General features: G+C 38.8%; 2 protein-coding genes across 3 annotated transcripts; both read right to left on the minus strand.

The window, feature by feature from the left end:
• Nucleotides 1–2,157: 2,157 nt before the first annotated feature.
• Nucleotides 2,158–5,909, minus strand: ropn1l (rhophilin associated tail protein 1-like). The gene is made up of 5 exons (XM_062441844.1): nucleotides 5,779–5,909; nucleotides 4,854–4,977; nucleotides 3,917–4,078; nucleotides 3,135–3,310; nucleotides 2,158–2,212 (listed from the first exon to the last, which is right to left on the minus strand). Exons 1-5 carry the CDS (start codon nucleotides 5,907–5,909, stop codon nucleotides 2,158–2,160), a joined length of 648 nt encoding a protein of 215 aa, XP_062297828.1.
• Nucleotides 5,910–7,258: 1,349 nt separating this feature from the next.
• On the minus strand, nucleotides 7,259–21,516 carry nup58 (nucleoporin 58). 2 transcript variants are annotated; one of them, XM_062441628.1, is made up of 14 exons: nucleotides 21,141–21,516; nucleotides 20,098–20,264; nucleotides 19,942–19,974; nucleotides 19,569–19,844; nucleotides 18,627–18,795; nucleotides 18,378–18,443; nucleotides 17,801–17,975; nucleotides 17,367–17,446; nucleotides 16,995–17,113; nucleotides 16,736–16,818; nucleotides 16,420–16,621; nucleotides 10,052–10,135; nucleotides 9,234–9,332; nucleotides 7,259–8,929 (listed from the first exon to the last, which is right to left on the minus strand). In XM_062441628.1, exons 1-14 carry the CDS (start codon nucleotides 21,218–21,220, stop codon nucleotides 8,760–8,762), a joined length of 1,803 nt encoding a protein of 600 aa, XP_062297612.1. In that variant the 5' UTR covers nucleotides 21,221–21,516; the 3' UTR covers nucleotides 7,259–8,759. The 2 variants fall into 2 exon arrangements, with proteins under 2 accessions (XP_062297612.1, XP_062297613.1); XM_062441629.1 differs by lacking the exons at nucleotides 9,234–9,332; nucleotides 10,052–10,135 and having other exon boundaries at nucleotides 7,260–8,929.
• Between the last annotated feature and the right edge of the window lie 891 nt (nucleotides 21,517–22,407).

The raw sequence follows: 22,407 nt of genomic DNA on the forward strand, positions 1-22,407 counted from the left end.
GGGAGCCTTTTGTGTCCACTCTCTCTTCTCCTGTCTCTTTCACACTGCTCTGCTACATTCGTCGTGTCCCTGGAGATGTGATGTTATGAGCAAAGCTTGACGAAATGATGGAGGTTGTGCAACGAGGTCCAGCCTGGAGCTGAGATTTCTAAACCACTGACATCTTTGCAATGACATCATCTTTGTTCCAACACCCTATAACAATGGGGTATACAGCATTGGATCTGTGCAGTGTGACCATTTTAGTGGAGGATGCGCCTAAGACTAAGTTCAAGTTGCAAAGAAATTTAAGGTCTACACATGCTCTGTGGAAACTTGTCAGTGTTTTACACTGTACGATGGAAAGTATCGAGAAAGTAGAAAAACACATTTTAAAACAAATACTAGAATGATGTTTCTACTTGATCTGCCTTGCTGTCATTAGGATCAACAGATCTAAAGATCGTCAGTGTATTGTGTGAGTCAGGATATGGATGAAGAAAAAAACTGTAAGTTCCTAATCAACTAAAAACATTTACTGAGTTCCTGGAACAGTTCCTAAATCCAATCCTGCTTTCTATTCCTATTCACAAATTCTTTTGTAGTCAATCAGATGTGTAACATTTTATTTGAAAATACTTTCTATTTCACTTTCTGAGTCATCCAGTTTTGGAAATTCCAGTGAATACAGACTTCCACATTTTGACTCACAGAAAGATCTCTGTTTTAAGTCCTGACAAAATTCTTTCTCTCCTGTGTGATACAGGTGGAGAGCCTGCAGTTATCAGGTTATCAGGGATTCTATCTGTTCTCCAATCTCCTTTGACTCGGCCACAGCTGCAATCCTGTGAGGGGTAAGCTTCAGCGTGTGTGTGTGTGTGTATCCTCCACCCATAAAACCTACTGCCAACTGCGCCTGAACTGTGAATTCCCACTGATCCTGTTTCCTGTCCTGGCTGATGAAATGCTCCCAAAATAACACAACTGCATGTTGAAGAGCCTGCGCGTGCATGTGTAAGGCAGAAAAACATGTTTATAAGAACAGCATGTAATGCATAGATTGTATATGAAGATGGACATCATGACAGCTAACCCAAAATTGAGGCCAAAACATCCCTTTCTCCCACTGGTGACTGGCAGATACTATCATTTTAGGTAGTTCTTATTATGCTGATGTTTGTCCATGTGCACATTTTTCTGATAATACAGTTTTTTAATTAGTTATTTGACAATACCAAAAGAGGTGTGCTGTCATGATGACAGCTGTGCCAGCCACTCTCAGTCTTCTGTCATGCCCCCGCCCGACTCCACAACCCAGACTCTGTCTCCAAATGATGTCACACAAGCACGGAAAGGAGATGTTTTGGCTTCACTTTTGCATAGTGGTAGGAAGTGGAGATTCGTCGTCAATCTTTATATACAGTGAGTGGTGTAATATGATGCCACTGTGACTCTCCAAATACAATGTCTTAAATATGTAAATGCAAAAGTTCTGCGCTCAAGTTCAGAGATATTTGGCATGAGATGTGCTAGGTGAATGTATGTATACCTTTGATATTTCCTGGCCCTGTGTGTGATTTTGTGGGCTGACTACTGTAATAAACCTGTCTGAGTGTACAGTTGTACTTGCACATTTCCAATATTGCATGGAGGAGTGAACAAAACACAGGGGGCTTTAAGTGCTTAACACAAGCTGAAAATCACACTTCTGCGCCCTCAGTGCTTATCTCCTTACCTCTTGACTTTTTTTTTTGCCTGCTAGGTGGAATGAATATACCAGTGGAGAGGCCAACTGTAGTGAGGCTGCGAGTTGATAGGTTGTGTGTATGATAAATGAACTTTGGCTAACCCTGACATAAGAGAACAGGCAATAAAAAGCATACACACACACACACACACACTCTACCTGACAGTTTGTGTAAGGCAGCTTTGTGTCTCTCTTGCTGCTCATTAAAAGATTCCAACCTGACTCAAAATAGCAGCCTTGTTCAGCTGGACAATGATAAATAATAACCTGCTGTGCCTGATGCTAACAATTAATGGGACCAATTTCTAAGTAATGAAACAACAGCTGTGCTTGAAGGAGCATTAGTAGGCCCATTTATTAATTGAACACTGTCATTTTGTTACTTCTATTCCTTCCTTCCTGTCCTCCACTGCTTTCCGTCTATCCTTCCCTCACTTCCTGCTGATGTAGAAGTTGGAAACTTGAATCATGCCGTTCTGCTTGTTGCTGTCGGGCAGAGAAACCAATGAATCAGCGTTACAGCTCTTCTCAGCAGAATAAGGATTTTCACAACAGTGAATATCACTATCTCAGAACATCATCTGAAGCCAGGGGACCCAGCTTACCTCTTAGCTCTGACTGTGCTTCTTAGCCTACCAATCATCAGCTGGCAGAAAATGTTGGACCATACTGGCAGCATACCTTCAGCTTCAAGTTGTTTTAAATGTACTTCCCACACTTTTTCATTGAATATATGCATTATGAAACACTAGGTGTAGTTTTGTAATGCAGTTCTAGTTAACAATTACACTGTGCCTCAATGTTACATGTATGAAAAGTAACTGTAAATGCCATAATGTGTTGTGTTCAGTAGCACTTCATGCTGAAAAGTTGAACTAATCAAACCATGAGTTATGGTTGCTACCTCACATGATAAAATAAATAAGGGACATTTGAGGGGGAACAAATCTACAAGTGGTAAAAAAAAAGAAAAAAAAGACAGTGTGCTGGCTGGTAAATTCCACAAGTCTTGGAAATCACATAAGCTCAAACAGCAGGTCCAGTTAACACTATACTAAGTTTCATATGACTCAACTTCAAGCATAAAGTCTTTTTTATGAGGTTTGACTGGAGCTGAGTCCAAGGGGAACTGTTTCAAATGAAGAAAATAATTACGCTGTGTGAGAAAAGAAAACTGGGTAGCATTTCTTCTGGCGATGCATATGAAATAACCTTGTTTTCTTCTGTCTACATCCACTCTGCACTGCAAGTGGAGGTTTCATTTCTAGAGGGGAGGAGACACAGACACAGACACACACACACAGACACACACACACACACACACACACACACACACACACACACACACACACACACACACACACACACACACACACACACACACACACACACACAAAACAACACCTACACTTGTGGCTGCAGGCTGTTGAGGAAGTTGTCTATGTGGTCCTTTGACATGTCCCCATCCAGGTGAGCCAGGTAGCTGTACAGTTTGACAAAAGTGTCAAAGGGGATCCTCGCAGCAGCGCCCTCCTCATCCTCTGTCAGGATCTCACATGCAAACTTGAGAGAACTCATGAGGGTCTGAGAAAGCATATTCAGGGACACAGAGAATAAGTCAGTATCATTAGATAAAAAAACAGATACAGAAATACAAAAAAACTTGCATTCAGCATTCAGGGACAATCACATCCCATTTCGGCATCAAAGGCATATACTGCAAAAACACTTGCTTGCACACATTCTAGCTCACACTGCCATACAGACTGGAGGGAAAAAAAGCCTGATTACAGTAATACAGAGCATGACTGCCCTCATGTGGTTAAAGTGTTCATCAGCATCACACACAGCAGCATCCTTCCCAAACTACTGCTTAAAGAAATTCTCTTTGATCTGTCTCTTCTGCCCTATCTGCATCTTCGAAGCAAAAGCCTTGACTTAATAGCATTGCAAGGATTCACATAGTCAGGGAAGGATTTATTCCTTATGGAGCTCGGGGACCCTGATGGAGAAGTCCGGATCATGGATGTCTGGATCTAGTTTAAAAACTGGAAGACTAGTATTTGAGATGAACAAAAAAAAAGGTGCTGCTTGAAGATGCCCAGCTGTGCTTGGCCTCACAGCAGGTTTTAAAGCTCAACAGAAGCAAGTGGTATTAGAATTTCTATGTGGCCTTATGCAACATCTCACCCCTCCCAGAGCACTGCAGCCCAGGGCGAAAAACTCCATGCAATCGACATCTGTGCTGAAGCTGCCCAGTGACAGCAGAGTCTTCAGCTGATTCATGGGTAGACACAGACCCTTCCATTTCTTCTGCAGATCCTCCTTGCTGCATGTTTGCCCGGGGGGCAGCTTAGATTAGGTAGGGGGAGCAGGGGGGGGGGGATAGGAGAGTGGAGGGAAAAAAAGTTGTAAAAAAAAAGAGACAGAAGAGATTATACAAAGGCTCTTCTTCTTTGATGATTCTTTTATTAAAAAAATTAGATTATGTAGTTTACCAGATGACTGTAAAAGTATCTGGAGTAATTATTTTGTATTATTTGCCAATGTAAACAGCAGTATTGGTTCTTAAGAGTTGGGCAGCTGTACATACTAATTATCTATCAGCAAGATTTCATTTACTTATGGTAGACTTTTATGTATGGAAAGCTAAAATAATTAATAATTAAGACCTAGCCTAGATAGATATATAAGCAGATACGTTTTCTTTAAATGCTTTCTCAAGTAAATGCAATTCTTAATATTACCAAAATGATCAACTTTGCAATACAAACTGGCATAAAGTCAAAAACAGTGCAGCATTTACACAAGGTTCACACTGTTGCTTAAGTGTTGGCCTTTAAGAAAATATTAATTATTCAGTTCTCTTAATGAATCCACCACACCAAGATACTAGTAGATGCCCGAGGTGAGGTAAAATAGGTTTACAATAATATTAAATTTTAATGATCCACATGGGGAAACAGCATCACTGCAAGTAAGAGGGTACACAAAAAAAGAATATAAGTGTAAGCAAATGTGGACAAATTTATACAGTACAGGATGCAAATTCAAAGTAGTATAACAGTGAAAAAATGCAATAAATTCAATACATTACTTTTGTGTTGTCCTACTGTTGTGAAAATACCTGTTTGTGGAGAGTCTTGAGTAGACCTGGAGTCAGCCCAGTGTCTGTCTTCTGGGTGGCAACATTCATCTCCAGCCTGTCCTTGACAGGCAGACTCTCTCCTTTAGACAGTGCACTGAAGTATCTGTGAAAGGACACACACATTATTAACACACATACATTATTAAACACTGTGCTTATCGCACCCCTACTTGTCATTCATCCCACCTACTCCCTCCGCATACCAATGAAATTAAGTGATAAAAGGACACTTTGAAGAAGTAAATATGACATAAGTTCACATTATTCAGATTTAATGATGTTTAATGTTCTCATGAGTACAATTTGAATAAATCATACATTGTACTTTTCTTAGTCGGAAGTTTACCAGTACTGTTGAAAATGGCCATACTGTGGCTCATCTTACCCCACTGTTTAAATCATATTTAGCAGTGAATTTAGAGGCTGTATGGCTTACAGCAGTTCAGAGAGGCAATGCAGCCAAGTTTTAATAGCATAACATATTTTAACCCAGGAGGACACATTTGAATTATTTCACTGTGTGGCTCACTTTACTTTCTATTATTGTAAACACTGCCAAGCTACAATGGCCAATAACACAGCAGAGAATATGACAGTCCTCAGGGGTACAACAATTCTTAATATATTTAAATTTCATCCAGTTCTTTCAAAGTGTTTTTTTGTGTATGGAGAAAGTCAGATAGTTTAACCTTTGCTGTACCATAAAGACAATCCTGGGATCCAATTATAGCCAGTCAATGCAAAGATGAGGAATACACAAGTGAAAAGGGTGTGCCTTTTTATGCAGTTATCCTGCCTGGAGACACTGTTTATGGTATTGTTTAAGAGATCAAAATTGAAATAAAACACTATCACATGTATCTACCCTCTACCCGCACCGCCGTTGACAGAGATTAAGACTTACGCCTCAGACCACAGCAGCAAATCCTTGGGCTGTGTTCGGATGGCTGCCTTAGTGAAGTTTTTGAGGATGTCTGGCAGCTCTGGAGGGATGTTGATTTGCTGGGCACAGTAGATTGTGTCTGGAAGAGGCATGGCTGCAATATAAAATATTGCAATATAGTAGATGAGATCTAGTAGATAGCAGATTTTACAGAAAATCTAGAGGTGACAGCTCCCTCACTACTAAAAAACCTACAATGACAATAACAAACCATCTACATAAACATCATATGTATAATTCTGGTTTTCTAGTCTTATGTATCTGATAATGTTGTTGTAACATCGGGAAAGCTTAATAGAAATATGGAGGAGAGGATCCTGAAAGCACAACACTGAAAAGATGTGCTGATGTGCTTAATGAATAAGAAATAAGGCAAGAAACCTTATGTTTCTCACTCTGATATTTGAATTATTAAAGATGTGTTTTGGTGAATCTGCTCTATATTTTAAACAATTAATGAAGAAACAGACATTACACTGAATGTACCATTATGGAATACACAATTTATCCTTCTTAATAATTAACACTATTTGCACTATCAACGGTATTAATGTTTCTTAAAGTTAAGTGAGCATTTTTGGCCATAACACTGATGCTATCGTTATCAGCTTCAACGTCTATTTGTAAACACTGACACTGAACTGTAACTCTGAGAACACCCTGTGCATTGCAAACGCTTACTTTACCTGGACTGCTAAACGATGAATGTGGGCAACAAAACAGCGAAAAGGTCTAAAATGTGGGTCGCTAGCTCAAATATTGGCAGTTTATTCCCTAGCACTTTGTGTTGCGCTGCATCGTCGCATAGCAACGGTGTTGTTCTTCGGTTTTTAATTGTGGTCGGGACTTGGGACGCTGCGTTACTGCCCCCTTCTGCTGGGAAGGGTGAACCATAAACCATATCATTTAAACCCTGTTTGGCAAATTAAGTGACACCCATTCATTCCGAATTGTCACCCATTAATATAACGAACACAAATTTTAACATTTTCGATGTGCTATACTACTTTTGATTGGTTTGGATTGTGTCTACTGAAGAAAGCAGGGTTCTCAGCATTTCTGAAGCAACAGAGCCTAATACTGGTGATTGTAGAAATGTCAATAATTGGTCAAATTGCAGATTGAGACATTTTGAGGATTTATTGACAATTCTTTATCCAGACAATGTGATTGCAACTAGCAAGTCAAGTAAGTGAATCTCCTGATAAGTCATGTTACCCAGAATCACTGGCGAAATTTTAACCAGTCCAGGTCAAAATTAAAATATTGGAAAAAACGAGGTAATGCATACACATTTTTAAAACGAATTCCACATAATTTTACAGAGAGGTTACTTGCCTGTGCGATGCCTAAAAAAATGTTATTGGATACAAGCTATGCCAGTGTTGACATAGGTCATATTTAAGTTAGAACTGTCCCAAACCATGCAACACATTTGGACAAACACATAATGTCAGACACCATTCTGTGTCAACACACACATTTATTGAAGTGATGCCACAAACAGGCAAAACATCATATTGAAGATTTTATTATTAAACAGCTTCTTGAAAATACATGTTTACACAGAGTGTGATTAGAAAATAAGAGTACAACTACCAGTATTTGGTAACTGACCTGACATTAACAATTAAAAAAAAAAGCAGATCCCCCAACCACACCCGATGCTCAAAATAAGTCAGCAACTACAGTATGATAGACCAAGGAGACAAAATCATACTTGTGCAATACGCACACATGCACATTCACACAATCACTGTCAGGTCACATACACTGGCAAGTGCAAATTTGTTTTAGCACATGTATAAATCAATTTGAGTACGTAGAATCTGCAATGTGAAATCCCTTTACGGTTCAACTAATTTAACATCTAGAGGGAGCCATGTAATACACACAGCACAGCGTTTCCTTTCCGCAACATCTTAGACTGTTACACAGGGGCAAACTAAAAATTGTAATTAATAAACAAAAAGGATGGATTATAGCAAAAACAACACAGGTAATGTGGACTAGATAATGGACTATCCCGTGATGCTAGTCCCCTTTTTACCCCTCATCTCTCTCTCCGCTTGTTACAAAAATAAAACTGTGCTTCCCCCAAAAACCCACCCTGGACACTCTCCTGTGCCTATAAAACTATCGAGGATCAGATAATATGCCCCACTGACACCTTAGGGCCAGGGCCAACTATTACCCCTTAAGTCTCTTACCCTTTACCTTATCTTACACTCTCCTGGACGAGACTTGAGCCAAGTCATCATTTGAGAGGCATTCAAGTGCAGTTCTGGGATTGAGTGTATGACACAATGGAACCAACTTCAATGTCCACCTCAAATCGCAAAAACACATCTATGTCGCACAATATTCAGACTAAAGCAAGTCCTCACAGGTAAATTAAACTATATGAATTCGACCTCTCTGTTCTCAGCTGGCATTCCCAAAAGCATTGTAGCGTCACAGGTCACTGGGTGCAGGTAAAAATTTTGAGGCAATGCATATGGGCAAGTTCATGCTTAACATTATGCATACACACTATATTTAACCTTTCCTTACATGCCACTGTCTATAATATTGATTTGGTCCCATCTTCCCTACCATGGGCAACAATCACCAATAAGCTAAAAAGAGTTAGCCTTGCAGTCCTTAGAAAATGATTCCAAATGTCTGGCATTAGCATTAGCCGGCAATATAAGTTAATCGCTTATCAATTTGGAATCAGATGGAATGGAACCAAATCAGTGTGGGACAGTGGACAATGCAAACCAGCATATAATAGAAAAATAATGCTGCTTATGGTTTTTAAAAATCCTTAAATGTCCATTATTCTTTGCTGTGAAGTTGGATAAGGATGATTATAGCGCTTATTATGCTTTTGGGAGACCAGGCCTTACACGCTACAAACGACAAACTGGTCAGTCGCAGGGTTCTGTCTTTCCTTGGCTTTATCTCTTGCCCCTTTTGTTACCAGCAGGGGGCTTCTTGAGCTGGAGCAGGGGCCCTCCTGTGACAAAGCCTGCTGCAGGTTGGTTAGACACACCGAAGGTCAGGCCGGCTGAGGGGTTGAGGCCAGGGTTACTGAAGTTAAAGCCTGAGCTGCTGCTGCTGCCAAAACCTAGAAAAGCAAGAGACAGGAGAGACAGAGGGAAATATTAGTGATAACAATATAACCAATGAATGATAACAAAGATTGTTAACATATTGTCTTGCGTCCACCTGGTATAAAACCCAAGAATGCCAACACGCTCATGTAAAATGCATACAAGATACAAAGATGGTCTTGACAAAGCTGACTTATGGAGGAGGGGAAACTTGTGAAGCACTGCTGTGAAGCTCACAATAGCTTGACAATGTCTACAGAGGAAGCTTGTCCTGTTTTGGAGGGGCGTGTGAAGGGGGTATACACAGTACATATGTACCTGCACTCAGACTGCCTCCTGTGGGCTTACTGGTGGAGGAGAAGGCAAAAGAAGAACCCCCAGTCCCCACCCCACCAAATCCTGGCCCACCACCAAAACCTGTAGGAGAGAGTGATATGGGAGTCAGTTTGGGCTAAGAACACAGCTGACACTAGGAATGAAAACAAGGCTCAGCGCCTCAGAAGTACACAGTGGGAGACATTAGCAAACATATATGCAAAACAAATGCCATGACCTAATCAATAGAGCACTACACACACTAGCTTAACTACTGAGACTGCACAACAAAACAGGACTAAGGGTATACACTGCAAGGGAAAGCAAAGGCCAAAGGGAGAAAAGCGACAGATGTCTACCAAACACACTGACATAGTGTGCGTTCAGACCACTTGTTTCCACACTGCCAAGTTACTTGTAACTGGCTGTCGTGGCTAAGTGGATTTGCCAGGCAAGGTGCAAAGGTGTTTTAGCAACAAATGAAACATCATTTTAGTATAACACAATCTTTTGGCCAGAATTTGCTTCATTTGGGGGAAAAATATCATCCAACTTTTTGCAGTGACCTATGGCAAGTCAGTTTTCTTGTGGTGTGAACGCACTTAACATCTTGCACAAGGGAAGAACAGAAAAAAAGGATTTATCTCTCACACACACACACATACAGCTACCTACACTTTCATACAAACACAAAGACCTCAAATAAAAAGCTTGTCCATCTTTTAGAAACTTTGAGGCATGGGGCAGAAATGGTACAATGCAAAAGGGAAGGGCAAAGTACAAGGGAATATTGAAGAAAAAAAAAAGAGCAGAGGTAATACCTCCAAGAGTAGAGGAGCCCAAGCTAGTGCCAACTGCCGAGGCAAAGGGGTTTCCAAACCCTGCCCCCAAGGGTGCCTGGGTCCCTAAGGCACAGAGAAAGCATATGCTTTACCCCTCTTGATCTGTTTGTGTGTGTATGTATGTGTGTTAAGTAGCCATGAGTAGACAGATTATGCATCTTGTGACTTGCACTACTGTCACATAAATTTCCCCTTCCTCTTCACCTTTAAAGAAAATATACCTTTGTATAAGAAATAAACAAAATCCAACATCCTGGGCTGCAGCATAACTGTGGAATCAGGCAGTACACAGTGCTTTTACAACTGCACACTACAAATAATAACTACATAAAAGGGTTTTAAACTTAACATCAACTTAACAAGCAAATCAGCAGAAAAAGTTATCTTTGCTGAAAATATGTGGAAAATATTCTGCTAGTTCTTTCACTCAGAAACTTGTCTTTTTTGACTTTATGCCTGTTTTTCATGTAGTGAAATTTAGCAAAGGTTCCAATTAGTCTGCATTTTTAAAAACAACTCCAGTGGAAAGAAACAAGGACAAACGTTTCTTTGTTTAAAAATGGATTTATTGTCAATTTAATATGCAATTCCACTTACATAAAACACAAACAAACAGCTTAGAACATAATTGATTGTTAATTGCTAACTGCTACTGCATTTGACAAGTTTCCAAATTTTCAATATTTCTGAGAGTGAATGAACTAGCATACGCCAAAAAAAAAAAAAAGCATCACACAATTATTTAATATAGTTTAAAAGGCACACCATATTATATATTAAATATACTGTATCAACAGGCATTGGTTATATAAGTTTAAATACACTCATCTACAAGTAAAAGCACTAAGAAACGTGAATTTGGCATCTATGGCTGCCTCTCAGTGTAAACTGTTGAAAATAAAGAAATACTCAGTGATATGTTACAGTTTGCCTGTGGAAGTTAATATGGTCAAGTGTCAGGTCATCCCACCCACAAGGTTTTGAATGGCCTTTAAAACTATTGTGGTTCGTGTTTGTTGAAACACTTTTTCGCCAGTGTATTGTTAGACATAATAAAACAGCCTGATTCTTGGTAGTTAAGGATCATTCTTAACACAAAAGCTACACCTTGGATACATATACACATGATTTACAGACTACAAATACCCTTTGTTTTTGTGGGATCAAGTCTGATTTAGGAGAGGTGATTGGTTTACATATCAGGAGATTTTTCAGTCAAGATTCAGATGAATATTAGCAAATGTGTAGCTTGTAAGAGATCACAAAGAGTCATCAATACACAGCCTGCCATAGTAGTACCTCCTGAAAGCAATACAATGAAAAAACACTACAAAAAAAGCATAATATAGGCATATGGTTCGTTTGAAAAGTCAAAAATGAAATGAACGAGAGAAGAAGAACATTCAAAACATTATGTAACAGCCAACCTCTCAAAAGACGAGACGCTCTGAATAAATATTTCCTTTTAGACTAACCAGGACAATTTTAGTGAAGTGCTATGCCGAGGCTCGACATCAAACAGAATAAAGAAAGGAACTATCTACACAATCCATAATCATCATCGAGTCTCTGAATAATTCAAGTAAGCTAATGGTGGTACTAGTGCTGTGCCGAACATAAATTAAAAATAATAATCACATTTTAATTCCTTCACTTGTTTTTTTTTTTTTAAAGAGGTAAATTAGATCAGTCCTGCTGTTGCTATGGCGTTCAAGAAAATAGAAAAACAGCATTCAGCATTTGCATACATAATACTGATTGATATTAAAAGGAATAGGTGGTCTAATATCCACTATTAACTTCAAGGTCCAAAAAAAAAAGTATTTTTTGAGGTTGGAAGACAATATGTTAAAATAAAAGCTAAACAACAGGAAAGTCAAAATGATGAACTTGAGAATCCAGCTAACATACATCCAGATCAGTCCAAAAAATTGTTTCTCGCCTCTAAAATGATTTTAAAGTTGTTGTTTTTTTAAGGAGGACTGGAATGTCCAGGGCAGCAGTTTATCTCAACGCAATGACTTCATCAATAAAGATTGAATTAGTGTTGGGGTCCAGCAGTAATATACTGACAAAGAGTCTATATAGCAACACTGTTTTTGTCCTCGCTCTTCTAAATGCCAAAAACATTAAAAATTAAAAAAGGGCTAAGCTCTTATTAATATCTACATCAAAATGCCTTTATCATAAAATGCTGGGAAATAAAAACCCCTACACAATAAAAGCGATGTGGACATACATTCTGACCACACTGATTGAGATATATATATATATCTTTTGGCACATATGTATCTCACTGGTATCTGAGGACCAGTGTGAGCAGCAAAAATCACTCTTCTCTTCCGAACTAATACAAAATGGGCTTGAGTAGATTTTCCACACAATCAACAAACTTGTCTCAGCCAAGGTCCATAAAAAAAAAAGTACCACTACCTTGAAATACCATAGGAAATACCTGAAATCACAACTTTTAATTACATTGTGAACAGCACTTTTTCTCTACATTTTCAGTTAATTGAAATGAAATATTTTTCCAGCCCCATTACGCTGACAGTAGCCCTTAGGTGAAATAGCTTAAATCAAGTAACAGTGGTATGGCCGACCAAACCAACCATAATGCATTTTAGTATTAAACATTTCGATAAAGATACGCGTACCATATTTGTAACTTCTGACAATCTATTTTGTGAATGGAATTTCAACATAAAATGACCAACAGCTCTTTGTTCAAAACACTTGATCATATATAAACACACTGAGCACACATGTTCACTTAGGCCAGCAATAAGTGACAATGACAATGACCAGGGCTATTTTACAAGGTTATCAGCCTCATGTCCACTTCATAGACCAACTAAGTGCAGCAATGATAGACAACTTCTTTGTTTTCTTTACAGTTTAGGTAAGTAAATAGTTTATATTTTCGTCCTGAGTCCTTTGGCACCTTTTAACTAATGCCCCATTGGAGGCACAAATCTTAATAAGCTTCTAGCCAACACAGTCAACCACCGCACAGACAAGTTCAGTCAAATACAAATCTATATGAAGTAAGCGCCACTCAGCTGCATGGTTAGCATTGTGTGTGCTGTGATACTGGCCTCTCTCCACTATGCCATTTCCAATTATGGACTAAGTTGCACACAAACAAAACAAAATAAAATAGAAATAAATACTAGAATAAATACTGGATCGACAAGGACATGCACATGCCCACAGGTATTGTCTATGAAATGACTGGGTCAAATTCTAGGAACAACAAATATTTGGTAATAGAAATGGGAATTTCTTTAAATAATAATATTAATATTAAAACAGCAATCTTGTAAACTAGTATCCACAGTTCACCGACTTGCAAAGCTACAAATTTCAAATAAGTTGCAGTGTTTTAACTGAGCACAATGCAAAGCTTTTAGACAGACAGCGTGCCCTGAGAACTAAGGGTTACAACCAACCAATGATCAAGAAATGGATTTGGCTAATATGGCTAATTCAATTCAATTGTTCTGATTAGCTTCAAATCAGAAAAACACATTTTTTAAAAATGTAATTACAAAAAAAATGGAAATGGAAATTGACACACAGAAATAGACTTTACCCACTGAAGCAACTGGGCTCATTTGTGAAGTACTTTCTCTGCTCAAATGGCACCAGTTTTAATTTAAATGACTCATAGATTCAATTAATAAACTGCAGTTGACTAATGGGTGATTTAACATTTACCATCCCTACTTGGCACATCGAATACTGATTCAAAATAGGGCCTACATTTGATGCAAAGCAATCAAAGGTGTGTGAATATTCAAATATAACACTGAAAAAAGTAAGCCACATTCATTGTTTGGGGCTTCAATTATCACATCTGAGCAGATTTAATGATGTGAGAAGGAAGTTTCTGTATTTTGCCATGGGAGAATTTACAAACCTTGCCGCCTTTGCAGCCCCTCCATATTTAAATATTGCTTTCAAAATTCTATGAAATTTCACATTTCCATGATTGCAAATTAATCTTTTATGCACTTTAACTGTACAAGAAAAAAAGACAGCAGAAACATGCTAATATGCATAGCAGCTTAGTTTGTTCATTTCAAGTGGGTGCTCTGATATGCTAGTAAAATGGCCTACAAAAAAAGGCCTCAGAGATGTGGCAACAGTCAGTTTAGTAGTAAAATATTTCATAAATGTGAATTTGTGTGCCTTTACGTGCAGAGGTTACTGAACCAATATGACCTGCTTAAAAGGTTGTGTTTTATAACATTAGTGTAGATGGTTTATTGAAATGTTTTTGGGATATACCCATCATCAAGTCCTGAAAAAAATCTACTTGCCAACATACACCTGACACCAATCTCATTAAGCAGCAAGTATATAAAAAAAGATCTGCTTTCACCTGTCTGCTTATAACTGAATATTAAAGTTTTTGCTGGAGGAAGATGGAATGAATTTAACGTGGTGTGATATTAATATGATCTTACATTCTTTGATAATACAAGGCTTATTTAATACAAGTTGGCATAGGCCTGTAGTTTAATTATTAAGAGTATTGTTTCTTAAAAGTGTGGGTCTTGGCCTAAACTGCACCTACTATTGGTAAGACCCTGAATAGCATACTTCATTAAACCAATGTTGACAATCTTTATACATATCCTATATCTTCAGTGTAGTCAGCTGATACCATTTCTTCCCTACATGCAAAAGACCTCTTTGCAGGTGGACTGGAAACAGTAGAGCTACATTATAGTAAAAATGTCTTATACACAGACTGATCATCCAGACACATTCTTAAAAAACAAAACAAAAAAGAAAATCAACCAACAGGCCACACATCCTGAATACTCATTCAGAGATTATTTTGCTAAGAATATCTAAATCACACAGCAAATGTCTAATACTTCTATCCCCATGATATAACAATCTTCATTGTGTGGACCTATTTCAAGCATCCATTGAATAAAAAAAATTAAAAAAGAGTCCTAACTTCATGATTCAAGTGAGTAAAATCGACATATCAGGACTATCTCTCCCATCGTTTCTCCAAAAAGATCAGGCTAACATCCCATCAGAGAGGGCACAGAGAGGAAGAGGGATATTGGGTGAAGGAGGTTATATCCTTGGCGTCATAGGGCCCTATGATATCCCGTTGCGGAAAACACGGACGGAATCGTGCAATTTGGTAATAAAAGTGAAGTCAACTGTAAAATGTGGAATATGGCAAAATTTGGATGCATTTTTAAAAGATCTGAAGAATCCACATCTGTTCAATCCACACTGACTCTGACCTGCGTTCAGCTGCTCTGTCGTCTGAGCCGTATGTCAGCAGAAGCTTGTGGGGAACTGAAGACAGCATCCGACCAAACTGCCTTCAACAGGCTGACTGACTGCAGAAATTTAATGAATCAAAATGTTATAAATGTTGTTGATTTATTTCCTTGCCCATCAAAGCAGGCAAGAAGAACCTGTCTACGGTGAAACAGGCAACTCACAGACAGACTGGGAGCTAATCAATTGATGCAGATTAAGTTAATGAGTTCACAACAGATATACAGCAGGATATCTGTGTGTTTTGAACAGCTGTCTGTGCAGATTAGACTTCACTAGAAAAAAACTGAAATAGACTCGGAGCGTAAAAAAATCGCTGGAGAGTCTCCATGAGACATGTGTCACTCGGATTTAGTGTGGATTGATACATTTAATAATATATATTAATTTAATTCAGGATATGATTACATTTTGAATACTTTCTTATTGAAATTGTATTCCTCCACCACATCATTAGACACACTTTGTGTTGACAGAATGTGCTTAAAATCATAAAAAACAGAATTCAGGAGAATTAAACCGGAAAAAAACAGAATCTGGAAAGAATTTAAACAGATTTCATAGGGCCCTACTGTCACTGAACAGTTTGTAAGACATTCTCAAGTTTATAGGCTTGGCACCAACACTGCCAGAGTCTGGGGGTCAGTTCCCACTGGAGCCATCGATTAAAATGTCCTCACCTGGTATTGTAAGGCGCATTAGATAAATGTATGTAACCCTTGAACTGAGAGCCAGAGACACTATGGTAAGGCAGCACAAAGGTTTCCTGTCAAGAGTTTAGCAACAATTCTCTTATCTCCCTTTCTTTCATTATAGAAAGTACACACGCAATAGCTTGGCACCAGCTAAGCTTGTTGGTAATAGTTTTCAATCATCCTCTCTGTCCCCTTTGTCCCACCGATATCATCATACTAAAATAACACTCCTGCCCTTTCCAAACGTATTTTTACATTCGTCCCTCCTCTCCCTCCTTTATTTCATCAAACAAGGTGACAGGAGGTGAACTTTCTAGAACTTGTAGGCAGTCAGACCTGTAGTTGGCTGCTGTTGCTGGGTCAATGTGGCTGCCATGGCAACCGCTGCAGCGTTTGGCACACTGGAGAATGGGGCAGGCCCTGTTGTGACACGCGGCGCACTCTGCCACTTCCTGTTTGATGTCCGTTTGGACTCGAAAACATCTGTGGAGTCTTCCAGGAAGGCCCGACGATAGGAAAGGTACTGGTGCTTCAAGATCTATCATACAAGATGTGAACAAGGGGAGAGACATGGTGTTAAATATGTTACCAAACCTAATCAACAGTCAATAAGTATATTTAATCATTTTCAGTGAAGAGGGCAAGAGCTGACCTTGACATTCTCATGGACAGACTGGAGCTGGGCAGCTTGTGCAACAAATGTCTGATACAGCTTCTGCATGGCCAGGGTCAAGTCTGGGAACACAAACATACATAACATCACGCAAAGTCAAATAAAAAAACAAACAAACGGGAGATACAAATAATGATCAGGAAGAATCAGAAAAAAGTAACAGAAGAACTTTTTTTTCTAATTACTGTTTAGCTGGAATTTAAAAGGTTTGTTGACTGTCAAACAAATGTCCTGTTACCCTGAGGGGTGATGTGAGAGCCAGTGCTCTGCGTTGTCAGGTGGTTCTCCAGCTCTTCTATCTGCTGCCGGTACTGCTGCAGCTGCACCTCAAACTGCTCTACCAGGCAGTGGAAATAACTAAACACAGGAAAAAGGTACAATAGTCAGAATAGTGAAGAGGGACATATTGGTTAAATAAGCAAAATGAACTGCCACTACAGATAAGATGAGCAATATTAAGTCATCTACCGAGACCAAAATGGAACAGATACAATACTTCCAACGAATTCAATGAAAGTTCTAGTTTAACATTGAGTCTAGTGCTAAAAAGGCAGAGTTAAATGAAGCAATCTGGTTTAAATTCTGTTCTACTATGTGATTGGGCACTTACTCTGATGGAGCAGTGTTCTCATGTTGAAGTCCAGGAGGAGTCTTTTGTGTACGCAGTGCTATGTCAGCATTTTTCAGCTCCTTAAAAGAAAACAGAAGGGGGAAAGTCAAATTACTGTTGACAGATTTTCATCTTCAGGATTCCATCTTTTTCTAAGATATTATTTTCAACTTTCCAAATATTTTCAATACAGCGTTCAAGATTGGAATAAGAGACACTGTTCACAATATAGACTATTACGTTCCTCTCATAGAAACATACAACAATCAGTCCAGAGCTAAAATACAGCAAATAACACTAGTGCACCAAATACGCAAGAGTAGTTTGAGTTATATCTTGACCGGATTTGTGGACATCCAGTGTGATATATATGCTGTTACTGGCTGATTGGGGAATCAGTTTAGGTTTGCGTGTAAAGATGGGCTTGTTTTTACCTGTGCTGTCTCCAGCTTCAGCTTGTCAATGGCCAGAGCCTGACGTTGCAGACCGCTGGCACTGACGGAGAGAAGCTGTTTGAGGTTCTTGATGTCATCTTGGACTTTAGAGATGGCCTTGGATGACATCCTGCTTATGTCCTCCTGAACCTGTTTCTGCTCTTTAACAAATTTTCTGTAAAAAAGGAGGAAGAAAAGACAACAGATTTATAATATATAAATATCATAGTAAGTTCTCCTGCAACATATTATCAGTACGCTGGTATCAAATATATGCAAATAACAGTTAATCAGTGCATAGGATACACCCATGAGAAAACAGCTCATTTTATTTGGTGTAGAGTATACCTGTGCACTCAACCTGACAAGTATAAGTCCTAGCTTTGTGATTCTAAGATCCCTCTGGCTGCGTTTACGATACACAACCAAATTAAGCCAAATCTCCTGTGGTACATTAAACAGGTAATAACTTTGCATCTCTAAACAAATATGATCCAACTTCAACAGGCTCATTACCTACAGCTCAGTGGATCAAATCCTATGATAATGTGATGCATACAAGTACAACCACACTTACTGGAAATTCTCGACATCCTGACAGATGACCGGAGGCAGGTTCTCATCTTTTAAAGCTTTACTGTCCCTGAGGGTGTGAAGGAGAGTGTTACTCATTACAATTAAATCAGTTACACATTAACAAAGGAAGTAATTATTTACACTTTTTACACTATAATATTCATTTATTTTCGTTTGCAATGAAATATGGCTTGCGGACATTTAGAATTTCCATTTATTTTAGAGCCATGTGTAGGTCAACATGACTTACTGTGCATTGGCTCCAGATGACGTGTCGCTTTTATTCTCAGAAGAAGTGCTGAAGTCGACGCCACCTAAACCGATACTAGGAGCTGGAGCGGCTGGCGCTACTGTAGAGGTAGCTAACAGAGAACCCAACGTTAAACCTCCTCCTACTCCTCCAAGAGTCTGACCCAAACCTGCAACAGAGTGGCCATGTAGGTTAAAACTTTATTAAAATCACATTTACACATTCAGGAATTACTGCTAAAAGATGGTTTTCAGTCCTCACTTGAAACAGTTAAATCATAAATCAAGGTGTGTAACTGGCTTTCTCCTGCATTTTTGCTTTGCCGATTTTAAACCTAATCTTTACCCATCTGAATTACAGATACAATGTGAAAAAACATTATTATTTTTAAGCTTGGGGCCAGTATCATTCCTATATGAATGCTGTTTAAATAATTTGCTTATAGTAATCAAGTAGCCTGCTTACAGCGTTTTTCACAATGTATGAGAAAAAAAACAAACAACAAAATATATAGTTATCAATTTGACTTTTGCAGTTTGCACTGTACTATAATCGGAAGAAAACTAGTTTCATGATATGTAGCTGAATATCACAGTGTAATGATGAGACACAAAACAATGTGGAGAAGACAGAGGCCACTGCAGCGATGTTACAGCCGCAGCTTCAGTGCTGTGACTCCTAAAACTAGCGGTATGGGGAGTCTACAGCCTTTTTCTAGTTTTTTCTAGTGTTAAGGCACAAATCTTAAAAAATAACTGCACATTTCTACTACATAGGTGACCTCGTGTTAAGAAGTCATCATATTCAAATCAGTGAATTTTCCCTTTCATGGCATATCATTGTTGTGTTCAGTTCTTGGCGCTGAGTCTATGCACATCCCAGTCCCAAGCACAGTTCAGAACACTTATGTAGACATGCTCAGGCTACATGAATTTATCTTACCTGTAGCCGCAGTGTTGGAAAAGAGACCCCCGCCTAGTGATGGGACTGCTGCAGCTGCTGCTGTTGTCGTTGAACCACCGAGCCCGAGGGTGAAGCCTGCGGCTGCTGGCTGTTGTGGAGCAGTGGAGGTCAGGACAGAGCCAAATGTTAAACCTGCCCCGGCAGGGGCTGACGAGGTGGTAGAGGTGGTGGTGAGGGAGAAAGGTGTTGCTGATGCAGTGGGCTTGTTGAAGGCCAAGCTGAAGCCAGTGGAGGCACCTGTGGATGCTGGGGCACCTAGGATTAAGTACATAAAAAATTCAAAGATAATAACTATTTTCGTAGACTTAAAGTTGATTCTACTTCAAAAATAAACCCAGTCACACAAACATACCTAACGTAAGGCCAGCAGTGGGTGCAGCAGCACCTAAAAGAGAACACCACAACAACAAAGGATAAGGTTAATGGCTGCAGATGTCATGTTAATTACAGCACATGCAACATGATTTTTCTGTTTTTCACTGGGTTTGTAATTGTGTGATAGTATTACTTGAGGCAGGTGTGTTGAAAGAAAATCCCCCAGGAGGTTTCTGACCAAAGAGACTGCCTCCTAGGCCAAGGGACGGGGTGCTGGTGGTGGTGGAGGCAGCAGGAGTTGGGGCTGCTGTACCCAAAGCAGTTCCAAAGGAGAAGCCACCAGTATTGGCCGCAGGTGCACTTGTGAGAAAACACATATACATATAATATAAATCACAGGTCTTCAAAGAACAAAGCGGCAAACTGTAGCTTTGGGAAAGATGCATCATTGTTACAGTGATGCAAACTAACTGATTTATCCATTTCTAATTGAGAGAGGATACAGTTTACAACACTGAAGTTAGCGTCCAATTCAGGTTTAAGGGAAGAGTTAAGGGGAAACATAAATAATGATTTTTGCAGCAGATTGTTTTTTCACCATTTACACTTATGAAAAATTATTAAACATCGTAACAAAAGCCTTGACACTGTTTAAACCCACTATCAGATTAATGAAACCTTTATTTTGTCTATGAAAACATGAAAATAGGCGACTACACTGCTTTTCGCAACCAAACCAGGTCCAGATCAAAAAAACAGCATACTTAGACTTGTCATATGTGAACTAGATTACTAAGATTTGACAAGTGGGTGTATAAATTAGTGGTTTCTGATCTGCCTGGACAGGGGAAAAAGCAGTGACATTGCCCTTTTTTTCAATTTTCACAAATAGACTAAATGTTTCACAATCTGAAACTATATATTAGAAGCTTTGGATGCTCCTTATTAATTTAGCCCAGACTTGACAAGTATTGGGGTAGTGGTTTTTGATCCGAACCTGGTCTAATGTGGTCATGACGGGTAAAAAAGTGAAAGTGAAACGGCCTTTAATTCAACTTTTCCATGAACTCCGTATCAGAAGCTAACTTCAGCATCGTCAAAAATGAACCACATGTGATTTCAATTGGGTTTAATTCGGTTCCACCAAGCTGTGATAAAGTCACAAGAGGTGACCTGCTAACATCAGGTTGGCTATGCTAACGTTAGCTCATTCGGCTATATGGCATTTTCCGTTACCTGGTTGCGGCCCCGAATGAGAATCCCGCACCGGCGTTGGTGGCGGCAAGACCCCCTGATCCGAAGTTAAAGCCAGACATTGTAATTTAGGATGCACACATGTAACAAGGACCGGCTATTTGTGCTTCAACCACACATGAACACGCTCAACCAGCATCACAGCCACCACGCTAGATAGTTAGCTTTGAAAGATGCCCGCGTGAGGGCCAAATTCGCGCTGCTGTCTTTACTAAAAACAAACTTTGAGGCAGACTGTCATCTTCTCCGAATAAATCCACTGCACTTCAACTGGTTTTAAATCCTGTTAAATCCTTCTTAGAATCTAAAAGCTGCCAAATATAACAGGGTCAATTCTTGCATGGTGGTACTTTTCCTATTCCCCGCCTGCTATTTACCGGACGCTGGGGCATTTCGGGTAATCACTAATCGACTACATTTCCCGTCGTGCCTAGTGATGTTTTTGGGTTGCATGATGCCTCGCGCATGCGTGCAGTAGCAACGTAGGTACGTAGGGCGGATATTCCCAACAAGTGACAAAAGACCACAAACTAATTTCCGGATTTGCTTTCAAAATAAAAGACGCCATCTGTGACGCTTTTATAATTGTAGATGCAACCGCAAACAAGTTGCTCAAAGTTTTGTCACGTAGAGAATTGAAAATGTTTTGTCAATTTTTGTCCCTTTTAATCTTCAACATTATGGCTGTATTAAAAGAAAACAAGAGATAGGACAAATATAAATAATAGATGTATAACTGTTAAAGTGTTTTATTTATGAAATAACTGTGACAGGGAATTAAAACAGTACAGTTTAGTTATATGTAGTACACTTCATAAATTTTAGTTGTAAAAAAAAATAAAATTAAACTGACAAACTTACACATTTTCTGTCAATAATGTTTCTTTCTTTGTTTGTTTAATATAATTGATATATGTATATATGTGTGCATTACTTATATCTTGTTTATATCTTGTGTTTTGGATCTTATTTACTTTTATCTGTTTTAAGTGTAAAGGACAAGTTATAGTTCCTTTGTAACAATGTTAAAATAAGGACATATATACATATATATATGAATGCTTTCACTTTTTGTCATTGTTGCCTGTTTTGTTTTACACTAGAGATAGAGATTACATTTTATAGCCTAATTCATGCTACAATATATCATAATTGTGAATTTAATATCAAAGTAGATAAAGGATTTTTTATACCACTTCATTTTAGTTTTTCTTTTCTGCACCACCTCTATTACTATTGCAACACTTCA

Source organism: Scomber scombrus, chromosome 20 (genome assembly GCF_963691925.1).
Source record: "Scomber scombrus chromosome 20, fScoSco1.1, whole genome shotgun sequence".
In the NCBI taxonomy this organism is placed as follows: Eukaryota; Metazoa; Chordata; class Actinopteri; order Scombriformes; family Scombridae; genus Scomber; species Scomber scombrus.